At 39.9% G+C, this 14,339-nt stretch overlaps 1 protein-coding gene across 1 annotated transcript; it reads left to right on the top strand.

Moving 5' to 3' along the window:
• The first annotated feature begins 727 nt into the window (after positions 1-727).
• On the top strand, positions 728-3,522 carry USP26 (ubiquitin specific peptidase 26). Its single transcript, XM_011988800.1, has one exon. The coding sequence runs from the start codon at positions 774-776 to the stop codon at positions 3,519-3,521; it is 2,748 nt and encodes a 915-aa protein (XP_011844190.1). The 5' UTR covers positions 728-773; the 3' UTR covers position 3,522.
• Positions 3,523-14,339: the final 10,817 nt, after the last annotated feature.

Consider the following 14,339-nt stretch of genomic DNA (forward strand, 5'->3'; position numbering starts at 1 on the left):
GGAGCCTCACTAGCTTATATCTAATGGGTAAGAAGTTGTTATTCTTAAACTTTTGTCAATGGGCAGGTAGAATGTAATGATGTTCCCCAGTGCCAAGTGAAATATAGGAACATAGCTAGATTTGGAAGGAGGTAGACTGATTTACTTTGGCCCATATATGAGATCCTCTAGACATCAAGGAACAATTCATCTGTTACTGATTTGAAGGCCACATAGTGCCTTCAATTTCTCATTCACTTATTGTAGTTGCCCTGTGGGGTCATTCTGTGACAGGAAGATTAGCATATTGTATGCATACACTTGAGACTCTATTGAGTATACTTTTTCAGTCATGTACTGAAAATCTTCCAAGTGTTTCATGATTTCAGTTGAAGTTGGGAAATTAATCAGAATGGAGCCCAATATTTTGGTGGAAACTACATGTAGTGTATGAGTGTAGAGTTTGAGTTTTGTCGAAGCCAAGCATTTCTGTAATAGTTTAAAGAATGTTTCTTGATTTTTCCCATAGTGTTCTTGTCTTGGGAATCAAGACTCTGCCTTCATGCAGCCATGGAAGGCTCTCAAAAGGCATTGGTCTCATTACCGAAGGGCTGGATACCTAGAACCTGAACTAGACTCTAGTATAAAGCCAATACTAGAAATAGGATCATTCTGTGTAGAGAACTAATGAACTGTTTCTTTGGTGTTGTCTCCACAGCTGAACATGCAAACCAGATTGGAACTTCAAGATTATCAATAATTGGAGATACATATATTTTATTTGTAAAGAAAACATGGCTGCCCTATTCCTACATGGTTTTGTCCAAATAGGGAACTGCAAGACTGGGATGTCTAAGTCAAAAGAATCATTCATTGAAGCAGTGGAAGGAAGGAAGAAAGATAGACTGGTGCTCTATTTCAAAAATGGAAAATGTAACACTTTTCAGCTAAGTGATAATATTCAAAACGTAGCCCTAAGATCCTGTAGAGGAAACCAAAATCACCTGCATTTAACTTTACAAAATAATAATGTCTTGTTTATTGAAGGATTATCCTCCACAGATGCTGAACAATTGAAGACATTCCTGGACAGAGTTCATCAAAACAAGGTTCAGTCACCTGTGAGACCTGGTAAGGGTAGGAATGTCTTTTCTAGCACAACAACACAGAAAGAAATCAACAAAACTTCATTCCACAAAGTTGATGAGAAATCAAGTAGGAAATCTTTTGAGATAGCAAAAGGAAGTGGGACAGGTGTCCTTCAGAGGATGCCTTTGCTTACATCAAAATCGTCAACACTTACTTGCGGAGAGTTACCTGAAAATCAGCACAAGAAGAGGAAAAGAATGCTCTCATCTAGCTCAGAGGTGAATGAGGAATTCTTGAAAGAAAATAATTCTGTAGAATACAAGAAATCCAAGGCAGATCGCTTGAGGTGTGTAAGCTATAATCGAAAGAAACAATTGAAGTTAAAAGAGTTAGAAGAGAATAAGAAATTGGAATGTGAATCTTCGTGCATCATGAACGCTACTGGAAGTCCTTACTTAGATGACATTGGATTTCTCCAAGCTCTCACTGAGAAAATGGTTTTGGCATTTCTATTACAACCAGGGTATAGTGACGGTTACACAAAGTGGGATAAATTAAAACTATTTTTTGAATTATTTCCAGAGAAAATATGCCACGGCCTCCCCAATTTGGGAAACACCTGTTATATGAATGCAGTTTTACAGTCTCTACTTTCGATTCCATCGTTTGCTGATGATTTACTTAATCAGAGTTTCCCGTGGGGTAAAATTCCCCTTAATGCTCTTACCATGTGCTTGGCACGGCTACTTTTTTTTAAAGATACTTATAATGTAGAAATCAAGGAGATGTTACTCTTGAATATTAAAAAGGCCATTTCAGCAGTTGCAGAGATATTCCATGGCAATGCACAGAACGATGCTCATGAGTTTTTAGCTCACTGTTTAGATCAGCTGAAAGATAACATGGAAAAACTCAACACAATTTGGAAGCCTAAAAGTGAATTTGGGGAAGATAATTTTCCTAAACGGATTTTTGCTGATGATCCTGATACCAATGGGTTTTCTTGCCCTGTCATTACTAATTTTGAGTTAGAGTTGTTGCACTCCATTGCTTGTAAAGCTTGTGGTCAGGTTATTCTCAAGACAGAACTGAATAATTACCTCTCCATCAACCTTCCCCAAGGAATGAAAGCACGCCCTTCATCTATTCAGTCTACTTTTGATCTTTTTTTTGGAGCAGAAGAGCTTGAGTATAAATGTGCAAAATGTAAGCACAAGACTTCTGTTGGAGTGCACTCATTCAGTAGGCTACCTAGAATCCTTATCGTTCACCTCAAACGCTATAGCTTGAATGAGTTTTGTTCATTGAAGAAGAATGGCCAGGAGGTCGTCATTTCCAAATATTTAAAGGTGTCTTCTCATTGCAATGAAGGCACCAGACCACCTCTTCCCTTGAGTGAGGATGGAGAAATTACGGATTTCCAATTATTAAAAGTTATTCGAAAGATGACTTCTGGAAGCATCAGTGTATCATGGCCTTCAATAAAGGAACCCAAAGATATCCTAGCTTCACACATTGGATCAGATACGGAGTCTGAACAAAAAAAAGGCCAGACAGTCTTTAAAGGGGCAAGCAGAAGACAGCAGCAAAAATACCTTGGAAAAAATTCTAAACCAAATGAGCCAGAATCTGTATACTCAGGAGATCGAGCATTCATTGAAAAAGAACCATTAGCTCACTTAATGGCATATCTGGAAGATACCTCACTTTGTCAGTTCCACAAAGCTGGAGGTAAACCTGCCAGCAGCCCAGACACATGTCTTGCAGAAGTTCACTTTCAAACAGTCCCTGAAAATCCAAAACGAAAGAAATATGTGAAAACCAGTAAGTTTGTAGCTTTTGATAGCATTATCAATCATACTAAAGATTTGTATGAAGATAAAAATGTCAGAATTCTCAAAAGATTCCAAAAAGTGTCTGAACAGACTCAGCAGTGTGATGCTATGAGAATCTGTGAACAAGCCCCTCAGCAGGCACTACCTCGAAGCTTTCCAAAGCCAGGTGCCCAGGGGCACACAAAGAACCTCATAAAACCTACAAAATTAAATCTCCAGAAGCCTAACAGGAATTCCCTACCTGCACTGGGTTCCAATAAGAATCCAAGAAACAAAGACGTTTTAGATAAGATAAAATCTAAAGCCAAGGAAACAAAAAGAAATGACGATAAGGGAGATCATACCTACCGGCTCATTAGTGTTGTCAGCCATCTTGGGAAGACTCTAAAGTCAGGCCATTATATCTGTGATGCCTATGACTTTGAGAAGCAGATCTGGTTCACTTACAATGATATGCAGGTGTTAGGTATCCAGGAGGCCCAGATGCAGGAGGATAGGCGTTGCACTGGGTACATCTTCTTTTACATGCATAATGAGATCTTTGAAGAGATGTTGAAAAGAGAAGAGAATGCCCAGCTTAAGAGCAAGGAAGTAGAGGAGACCCTTCAGAAGGAGTAAGAAGAACGTACTCCTCCTTGAACAGATCTGCTTGACTGTCTCACTCGATACCACTTCCTCCATGGAAGGAAAACTCTAATCTTTATCCAGAGATGAAAACGCAATTACTCTAAGACCAAAGGTCAAACAGAAACACTTAATGGGGAAATCACCGTTCTAACCCTGACACAGACACCTCAATCCCATAGCTCTGGCTGATGAACATCCTTCTGTCCTACAAGACTGAAATTGTGTTTTTCATGTTCTTCTTCATTTTAATATAGTTAGGGTCTCGCTCTGTCATCCTGGCTAGAGTGCAGTCCTTCAATAATAACTCACTGCAGCCTCAAACTCTTGGCATCAAGCGATTCTCTCTCAGCCTCCTGAAAAGAGAGGGAGTATTCTCGCTTGAGCTGGGACTATAGGTGTGTGCCATCAGGCCTAGCTAATTTTTTTTTGGTAGTGACAGGGTCTCACTATGCTGCCCAGGCTGGACTTGAACTCCTGACCTCAAGCAATCTTCCTGCCTCTTTTCATGTTCTAATGCAGTGGTTTAAAACTATGCTCCTTAAACTAGCAGCACCAGGAGCATGGGGTACTCATTGGAAATGCAAGATCTTGGGTTCCACTGTAGACCCACAGATTCAGAAACTTGGGGTGAGGGATAGCAATCTGATGGAGACTGTGATGCTTGATACAGTTTGAGAAGCACTACTGTACTACGTACACTACCTTGGTTGTATATTTAAATTGCTTATTTTGTAAAAGGTTTTCATTATATTTTTGTGTTTTTCATATTAATGTATGCCTTGCCTTTGTGAGCTTATTAAAAACCAAACTCACAAAAATCACTTCTGATCATACTCTGCAATTTGGTGGAAAAAACAGTTGCTGGGATCCTGGCAATAAAAAATGAGGCCGATAACTTTTGAATCCTCTTGGGCATATATAGATGAGGCTAACTGCCAAGTCAAATCTCCAGATTGATTTGCTTTTAAGAAATTGGCCCACATTTCCTGTGTGTCTGCTAGAAAGTTCTTGGCCTTTGGTGGTCTGAGCCCACCTTGCCATGTTAGTTTTCTTAGAAGGGCGCTTTTGTTGCCTCAGAGGAACTTTGTTTACCTGGACTTCATCAAGATTGAAACCTTAAACAATCTTCTTCATTCAACATTACATGAATAATTCCAGATTTTTTTTTTCATCTCTGTACCTTATAGTGTGGCGGTCTTGTTCCTTCAATGAGTAAGCAATATATGCTTTAAAGTGGGCTTGTAGGATTTGAAAGTCTTACTTGTTACTGATTTGACACAACATCAGAAACTCCATATGAAGATGTTCTGCTTCTGGGGAAAGATGCATGGATCCTAGTGTGGTCATATTTCATTAAAATCCAGGGGATTTAATAATTTTGCCATCAAGCGTGTGCCACCGCTGTATCATAACCTTTTCCTGCCTTTGAGGCAGTGAATCTGTTGTACTTTTTGATGCTCTTAAGCCTAGGGTCCTTTAAAATAGGTGCGTTGGATTTTAGTGGTGTGGGGAAGTTATTAATAGGTAATACCCTGTAAGAGGAAAACCAGATTCCAAAGCTTGGAGATTCTATTCAGAACACAGTATATCTAGAAGGAAGTCTTATGGGACCTGAAGATTGCTAAGGTATATAGGAGGGAATATCATAGATTGAATTAATTACTCTTATGGAAGAAGGTGTGACAGACACAATGAGTGATTGTTCATCTTCTGTAGTACTTCAGGAGCTGAAGGATAAGGCTGGAGTTGCATTTAGAGGAGAGTGACAATTTGGGTTCTAAATTTCGTGGGTTTTTTTTTTTTTTTTGGCATCTAGAGTAGTTTATGTTGAGCCCAGTTACATAGACAACAGAACAGGATTTTGGTAAGAATGAAGGAAAGTTGTTTTGTTTTGACAGGAGTGTGTAGATGCTAATAGCTTGATATTTTAGTACGGAGTTTACATCCTGGACACGCTGCTCTTCAGCATGTAGCACTTCCAAATGCAGGGCGAAATGAAATATGAAGAAGATGGTAGGGGTATCCATGACAGGGAGGACCGTGGCTGCAATCCGTTGTTGCCCTATGAGAAGAAATTCTGAATGCACTATGAATGCTTGTATAGTATTTACATGGTATGTTTTCAAATAAAAGATTAAAAGTTCTTCAGTGACTCAGTGGCTATTATGTATATAAATTTGTTCTCTTAATTTATGGGTCAAATTTTCAAGTAATCCATGGAAATAAAAGTTTGACTTTCAGTGTGTTCATTTCCTATTGCTTCTGTAACATATTACTACAAACTTAATAGCTTATAAAAACATAGTTTTTTTTATCTTACAGTCCTGGAGATGAAGAGTCCAAGATGATTATCACTTGGCTAAAATGAAGGTGTCAGCGGGGCTGCAATCTTAGTTGCTCTGAAGGCACAACCTGTTTCTTTGCCTTTTCTAGCTTTCTGGAAGCTGCCTGCATTCTTGGACTCGTGGCTTCATTCCTCCGTCTTCAAAGTCGGCAATGTTGGATTGAGTTCTCACGCTGCCAAATCTGGTTCTCCCTTTTCTGTCTTTCTTTTCCACTTTTAAGAACCATTGTAATTAGATTTGGCTCACTGAGATAATCCAGGATAATATCCCTATATTTAATCAGCAATATTTTAAAGATTTTATTTATTGAGACAGGGTCTTGCTTTGTTGCCCAGGCTGGAGTGCAGTAGTGCAATCATAGTTCAGTGTAACCTCTAATTCCTGGGCTCGAATTATCCTCCCATCTTAGCCTCCCAAATAGCTAGGACTATAGGTGCTCACCATCACACCTGTTTAATTTGTGTGTGTGTGTTTGTGTGTAGAGATGGGGTCTTGTTGCCCACACTAGTCTCAAACTCCTGGCTTCAAGCAGTCCTCCCACCTTGGCCTCCCAAAGCACAGGGATTACATACATGAGCCACCGTGCCCAGCCTAAATCAGCAATCTTAATTCCTATATGTCTTGTAACACAACGTATTAAATTTTCAAGGATTAGGATGTGGACATCTTTGCAATGCCATTATTCTCCATACTGCACATGCTCAATAGTAAATGTTAATAGAAATCTACCTCAACAACAAAAAATTTAGGGTGATTCAGGGACCCCTGAACTGAGACCCCTGGGAAATGGAAGTTTGGATAGCTTTACTAGGTAAAGAACTGAAGTAAATAAAGCTTTTAAGATTTTAGCTGAGGGTGAGAGAAAATTATAATTAGTAATTGAAGAGCTCAGACCTTGAGACAAATTACAGAAACAAAGACTATTGTTCCTTTGCATATTCCTCTATGCTTATCATATGAATGCTTTTATTTGAATATGTGTACCATTCTTTTATTTTCTATCCTGGTTCTTATTTTTAATTTTATGTGCAACTTCATGGGAGATTAACTTTACTTGTCTTTAGGTAAGATAATATTCAATGGGAACCTGACTGAATTTGAGGAGTACTTAATAGATCCCATGATGATTGCAATCACTTGAGAATCCTGGTCATCTAACTTTAGGTAAGAGTGAGCACTTCACTTTACAAGAAGGATTGATGTATCATGTTAGGTAGAAAACGTTTTGCCGCTGCAAGGGAATTCGGATGTGTGTCAAGGGGTTCACATGGAGGCAACCAGGAGGGTAGACTGTGCCTGTTATCAATGTATTGCACCTCACCTTCAAATTCACCTTCAATACATGCTCAGCGATAATGGACAGAATTGCTTTAGGCATTTCTCCTTTCCAGTAAACATATGTTGTGCTTTCTCAGTAGTGAGCACTATAGCTGCATTGCAAGTGGAAGGGATTTCTGCTGTTTCCAGTTTGCAACAGTGTGGCTGTGAGAGTATCTGGTGGTGCACCATGCCAGCCACAGACCCAGAATGTGTGGTTTCTGATGCCCTCACAGCTCCAGCCTGGTCTGGTGATCACTTTGCTATTGCCATCTTTACATGGACACCTGCACCAGTGTCCTGACTCTCTCTGTTCCTGAGTCCTTCCCGGTTTGGTATTCCACAGTTCTTACAACATCCAGCTCTCCTGACAGGATATGGTACACTCCAGGCCTCCTGCCACACTGACACTCCCAGTTCCTCTGCATGACCACATACTTGACCATTGGCTATAGCCCTGCCTATGTGCTAGAGGGTTACCACTGGGGATCCCACTCCCTGTGCATGCCCTTGCATCGAGCGCTGTCTGGGGCTTGCTTGCATCCTAACTCTGCCTCATCTGTCCTCTGGAGGGTTGCTTCCTGTTTGCTCAGTGACTGCAGAAGAGGTCTGCCTCAAACTGGCTGACGTTTCTGCAATCCATTGGACTGCAATTACAATAGACTTTCAGCAAGGTCTGAACCTTAGCCCTGTAGATTGGGTGACCTTTCCAAATTTGTCCTTCCTTGGGTACTCTCTCTCAGCCTTTGGATATGTTGGGACTTAGAAAACAATACCCCCAAATGAAGGCCTCAGAAGCAAAAGTTTTTCTTTGACATCCTGCCCTCCTGTCTCAGTCCCATTCTCCCCAGAGGCTAGCCATAGAAGCTAGAATCTTGCTTCCCCAAGGTGGGTCATAGAAACCAGAACCCTTTTTCCCCAAAGCCAGCATAAATGCTAAAAATATTACTCTAATTTTCCCTCTTCTTTTCTATATAAAAACTGGCAATAAAGAAATTATCTGACCTACCTTGTTTGACTGTAGGTCACGGGACTCCCATTCCAGAGAGGGATCTACCCCATGCTCAGAGAGGTGAAGAACAATCTAGATAGTGAAACTTTGCTGAATTTTCCCACTCAGTCTATTAGCATTAGATCATACCTTTTTGTCCAACTATATTTCTACACAGCTCACCATACATTGTTGAACCTAAGCATAAAAATGAGCAATGTCTCCTGTATGGTTGGGCCTTTCATTCTGAAGGCTCTCATCTACATATACATTAAATAAATGTGTATGACTTTTCTGCGATTAATCTGCCTTTTGCAAGTTGATTTTTAAGTGAAACCACAAGGCCAAAGGCCTTGTCCCCTACAGAAACTATATAGATTTTTCTTATAGATACTCTCACCATAGTTTAATAATTCCTTGTATTAAAATTCTCCTGTTTAAATAGTTTCTCTCTCCTTATTGGGCCCAGACTGATATGGAGGCTGAGCATATGGGATAGTCTAGCTATAATATTCCATTTAAAGACTTTAATATGGGATCTTTTGTTCTGATTTCATTTAGTGTTGTATTTTGATATAAATCAGTGCAAAGAATGCTGGATTCAGAATCACAGGACTTTGGTTGCTTCTGTAATGCCTGAAGAGGTAGCTGAGATATTAATTGAGCACCTCTTATTTTCATGCTTCATCTGCTATGTGGATGACTATAAGGAACACTAAGAGTTTTATGGGGTGACTGGAGATCAGTTTCACATGTCAAAGACAGGGACTTCAGACATCACTCTACTGTCTATATTCATCTCCTATCAACCTGATTACATTTCCACTCTGTGTTGACCTCACCCAGTAAAAATATTTCAGAAGAGAAGCCTTAGAAAAGTTTGTCTCTATAACCTAGCAGGGTGGTATATTTCTCCCAATGTACATCTGAAAGTTTTATATCTGAGCTTACTGGTATTCTAGGCACTGCTAACCTTTGTCCTGGAATAATTTAGCCAACACATAAGCATATTTTCCAGTTTTTCTGCTAGAAATACAACCAGGCTACTTGTTCAAGGTATCAGTGAGAGTTCACCAGAGAAACAACCAACAGGGTGTGTGTGTGTGTGTGTGTGTGTGTGTGTGTGTGTGTGTGTGTAGAGAGAGAGAGAGAGATTTAAGGAATTGGCTCATGTGTTGAAGCTGGTGTGATGATTTATGCGTCAATGTGACTGGGCTAAGGGATGCCCATAGCTGGTAAAACATTATTTCTGGTTGTGTCTGTGAAAGTGTTTCTGGAAGAGATTAGGATTTGAATCAGACTCAGTAAAGAAGATCAGGCCAAGCTCGGTGGCTTATGCTTGTAATCCCAGCACTTTGGGAGGCCGAGGCAGGTGGATCTCTTGAGGCCAGGCGTTCAAGACCAGCCTGACAAACACGGAAGAACCCCATCTCTACTAAAAATACAAAACTAAGCTGGGTGTGGTGGTGCATGTCTGTAATTCCAGCTACTCAGGAGGCTGAGGCACAAGAACCACTTGAACCTGGGAGGCAGAGGTTGCAGTGAGCCAAGATTGTACCACTGCGCTCCAGCCTAGGCAACAGAGTGAGACTCTGTCTCAAAACAAAAAAAATACCGTGCTCATCAATGCATGTGAGCATCATCCAAATTGTTTAGCACCTGAATAGAACAAAAAGACAGGAAGGGCAAATTTGCTGTCTGCTAGAGCTGGGATATCTATGGTCTCTTGCCTCAGACATCATTGCTCCTGATTCTCAGGCTTCAGACTCAAATTGGGATTTATACCATTTACTCCCCTCATTCTCAGGCCTTTGGGTTTGGACTAGAACTACACCGTTGGCTTTCCTGGGCCTCCAGTTTTCAGGTGGCAGATCATGGGACTTCTCAGCCTCTGTAATCACATAAGCCAATCCCTTATGATAAATCTATCTATCTATCTATCTATCTATCTATCTATCTCCATCTCTCTCATATTGGTTCTTTTTCTATGGAGAACCCTAACTAATACAGCTAGTAGTCCGGGTTTTGTAGGGCAGGCCAGCAGGCTGGAGATCATGAAGAGTCAGTGTTGCAGTCTTGATTCTGAAATCCACAAGGCAAGCAGGCAGGCTGGAAACTGCTTTAGTCCTAAGGCAAAATTTCCTCTGGTAACTCAGGTTTTGCTCTCAAAGCCTTCAACTGATTGGACGAGGCCCACCCACATTATCAAGAGTAATTTTCTTTACTTAAAGTGAACTTATTGTAGATGTTAACTGTATCTACAAAATACCTTCACGGCATCACCTAGATTACTGTTTGATTAAATAACTGGGGACTGTAGTCTATCCAAGTTGACACATAAAACTTATCCTCACATGTATTATTTAAGTGCAGAAACTCAGAGTGCCTTAAGAAAAGCATGAACAAAATGGTCAGTTTTAATACACACTGTTTTCTGTTATAATCCTAAATCATTACAGGATAAGCAGATTCTTAGGAAAAAAAATTCAGTTGGACAATTAGGACAAAAAACCCCACAAAAACCCATTTATTGGGGAAATTGTTCCTTAGGCTACTTAGAAAAACTCTCAAACAACTATTCAGTTTCATTATTGCAAGAACTATGATTGTTTTATACCAGTCCATAAAACTTACTACATAAAATTGGAAATTTTCCAAGAATGAGTATTTTCATCTGATAGACACTCTTTCAAATTTTCTTCTTTAATTCTACTTCTATGCATTACCAGCTCCTGATGCTTCTCTAAGGCATCTTTGCCGTTCTGTCTGGAATGCTAGCATCTGTAACATTCACAGCCAGGGTTCTCAGTGGAAAAGCACACTCCCTTGCCTTTTCTGCGCATCACAAAGTTTCCTGTCACTGAAATGCGAGATACATGTATATATATATACACACACACATACATATACATACACATATGGGTGTATATATATATACACACACACATATATATACATATATATATAAGTATATGGGATACATATAAGGGAGCAATAGGTAGATGGCGAGAAATGGCCATTGCTTTTCTGTTATTATTTCACAGACAGTGGAAATGCCAAAAATTAAGACTGTAGACTAGGGTTGAGCAAACTATGGTCAGTGGATTAATCTGGCCTGCTGTCTGTTTTTGTAAATTAAATTATATTGGAACACAGCCATACCAATCATTTACATATTGCCTAACAATTCATTTGGATATTGTCTAACTACAACAGCAGACTTGAGTAGTTGTGAAAAGGCCTACAAAAACTAAAAGATGTACTGTCTGGCCCTTTAAAGACAAAGCTTGGCAACCCCTTCTTTAGGCTATTACCCTGCTAGTGCTTAAAATTCCCCATTAGGAAAAACATCACTTGGAAATGTTCCTACTGGCAAAGGGAAAAGCCCTGGGTAGATACAATACTTCAGTGTTCATGAGGTGAGATGCTTTTCTCCTCCAAATTAAGCCTATGGTAGAAATGAAAATGGTTAGGAGGAGGAAGAAAGGAAGTTGGGGCATTGAGAGATGCATCAGGACAGAGTCTGTGAGTATCAGAGGGTGTCGTAGTGAACACGGTTTACCCGTATAGGATACATGCAGAGAATAAGGAACATGGGGTGCCAGACTTGTATGAATACCATTTCCTGCAATGTCTGGCAAGAACAAGCCCAAGTATGAGAGAATGCCATGGAGGGCACTACACTGAGACTTTGGACCAACACCAAGAAGACAGAGAAAAGGTTCCAGTTGAAGCGAATTCAATTAACCTCAACAAGGATTAATTGAGTACTTCATCTATACTTCATCCACCACCCACAAAAGGTGGATAATCTAGCTGAGAATAGAAAGCTTGATTCATTTCTGTCAGTGGGGCTACCAACCTTGAAATAATAGCATCAACTTAAACTCCACCCTCTTTCTCAACCACCATGTAGCCAATCAATCATCTGTCTCTTCTTTTTCACTCATTCCCAGTGCTATCCCTCTAGACCAGACTGTAATCAATCAATTTAGTCAACTAATAACCCTTTGAGTTTATGATGTATACATGAAAATATAACTGATGACACCATAGAGTGCCAAAGAGAGGCACAAGACATTGAGAGTGTTACAATTCCAGAGAAAGGAGATTGCTGTGGCCTGGGTTCATAAGAGAAAGCTTAAAGACAGACATGGCAACTGAGTTAAGCCTTGAAAGTTACACAGAATTCAGACATGTAGGAAAAGGGCATCTCAAGTGAAAGGGTGAGCCTATCAATGGCATAACATGTGGAATGCCTCATTCTCATATTACGACGCACAGTGGCACTAAAGCAGAACCTAAATGTCTGCCCTCTAAATAGGAGGTAAGCCATCAGGAACAGTGACCAAACCCCCACCAAGCTGAGTGATCACTAAAGAGCTGGCTGAGCATATTTAGATTGCTCACTTACATTTAATTAATGTGAGAGGATGTGCTGATTAATGGTCTCTTGTATCCAGGAAGACTGCTACTTGTGCTAAAGATAACGTAATTGTGTGTGTAGGAGGAGAGCAAGTGACACCCCATCTACATTCTCCACAAAACAGTGTCCCAGTGAAACAAATCGAACAGAAAGAAATAAAGTGGCATCTGTGCCTACATTGAGACAATAGTAAGAGGTTATACAATTCACTTATAACTTTGTGAAATTCTTAAGAAATGAATATAATGTAATTCACTTCTGGTTTCTTCAAGTCTGTACCAGTTTATCCACCACAAACCACAAAATATTCTGCAAAACCAATAGGAAAGCTAAGTCTTGGAAAAACCTCTCATTTGCTATATCTTTTAGAAAGTAATTCAATCTAAAGAGCCACTGTTGAATAGAAATATGATATCTCTGCACTTTCCTACCTGTATATGACGTATGCAGCCATTCCTCAGTATCTATGGGGCATTGGTTCCAGGAACACCACCACCTTGCAGACACCAAAATCTGTAGACGCCAAGTGCCTTGTATAAAATGGCATAATATTTGTGTATTACCTATGTACATCCTCCCATACAGTTTAAATAATCTCTAAATTGGTTATCATACCTAATACAATGCAAATTCTATGTAAATAGTTGTGCTGTATTGGTTATTCATATTTTTTATTGTTTTATTATTTTTTATTGTTTTTTCCTAATATTTTCAATCCATGGTTGAATCCAAGGATGTGGAACTCTAAGATACAGAAGGTTGACTGTACTTTCTCACCTACCCCAGTGTTGTCATCTTCACAGCAGGTGACCAATATGGAGGAAATGAACACTGATAAACTCTCACCCCACTGGGAGTTTTCCATTTGTATTACCACATTGCCATTCAATATGTCCAGTGACCTCTACAATTCATATAACGGTCTCATTAATTATTTCAATAGGCTATCCGATGAATACAGTAATCCTTGTTGAGGTCATTCAGGATTTGGGAACTACACATTGTGTTCATCATATACACTGATTACTCTCATATCAGTGCTGAATTCCACTCATCATCTGTCCCCACAACTGTCAACAGCATGTACTTGAGAAGCTGGTCAGTGCATGAATTGTGTCATTCCTGCTGGAACAATGTTTAACAGGAGAAAGGCTGGCAGATGGGCAGTGTTGCCCAGGGCAGAGGTGACTACAGACATGACAAATATGCAGGAACAAACTCCTATTACCAGATCCCTATTCATTATCCAACCATCAGGATAAACACTTTCTTGTATTCCCCAAAAGACAATGCTGTGTCCCTACCAAATGACATACTTCCTTTGAATGAGTGGAAACCCATCCTAATCCCCAATAGACATAATACGCTGAATGTGGTTGGCAGAATAATGGCCCCCTCAAAGACATCCATATCCTAATCCCCAGAATCTCTGAATATGATATGTTACAGTGCAAATGGAAATTACAGGTGGAATTAAGGCTGCTTATCACCTTATCTTAAAATGAAAGGTTATCCCTACTCTGGAGGCTGAGTCAGGAGAATCGCTTGAACCTGGGTGGTGGAGGTTGCAGTGAGCCAAGATCGTACCATTGCCCTCCAGCTTGGGCAACAAAAGCAAAACTCCATAAAGAAAGAAAGAAAGAAAGAAAGAAAGGAAGAAAGAAAGAAAGAAAGAAAGAAAGAAAGAAAGAAAGAAAGAAAGAAAGAAAGAAAGAAAGAAAGAAAGAAAG

This window comes from Mandrillus leucophaeus, unplaced genomic scaffold (assembly GCF_000951045.1).
Source record: "Mandrillus leucophaeus isolate KB7577 unplaced genomic scaffold, Mleu.le_1.0 Scaffold339, whole genome shotgun sequence".
NCBI lineage: Eukaryota > Metazoa > Chordata > Mammalia > Primates > Cercopithecidae > Mandrillus > Mandrillus leucophaeus.

Coding starts and splice junctions, on each gene's coding strand:
- USP26 (XM_011988800.1), top strand. CDS start 774: ATGGCTGCCCTATTCCTACATGGTTTTGTCCAAATAGGGAACTGCAAG.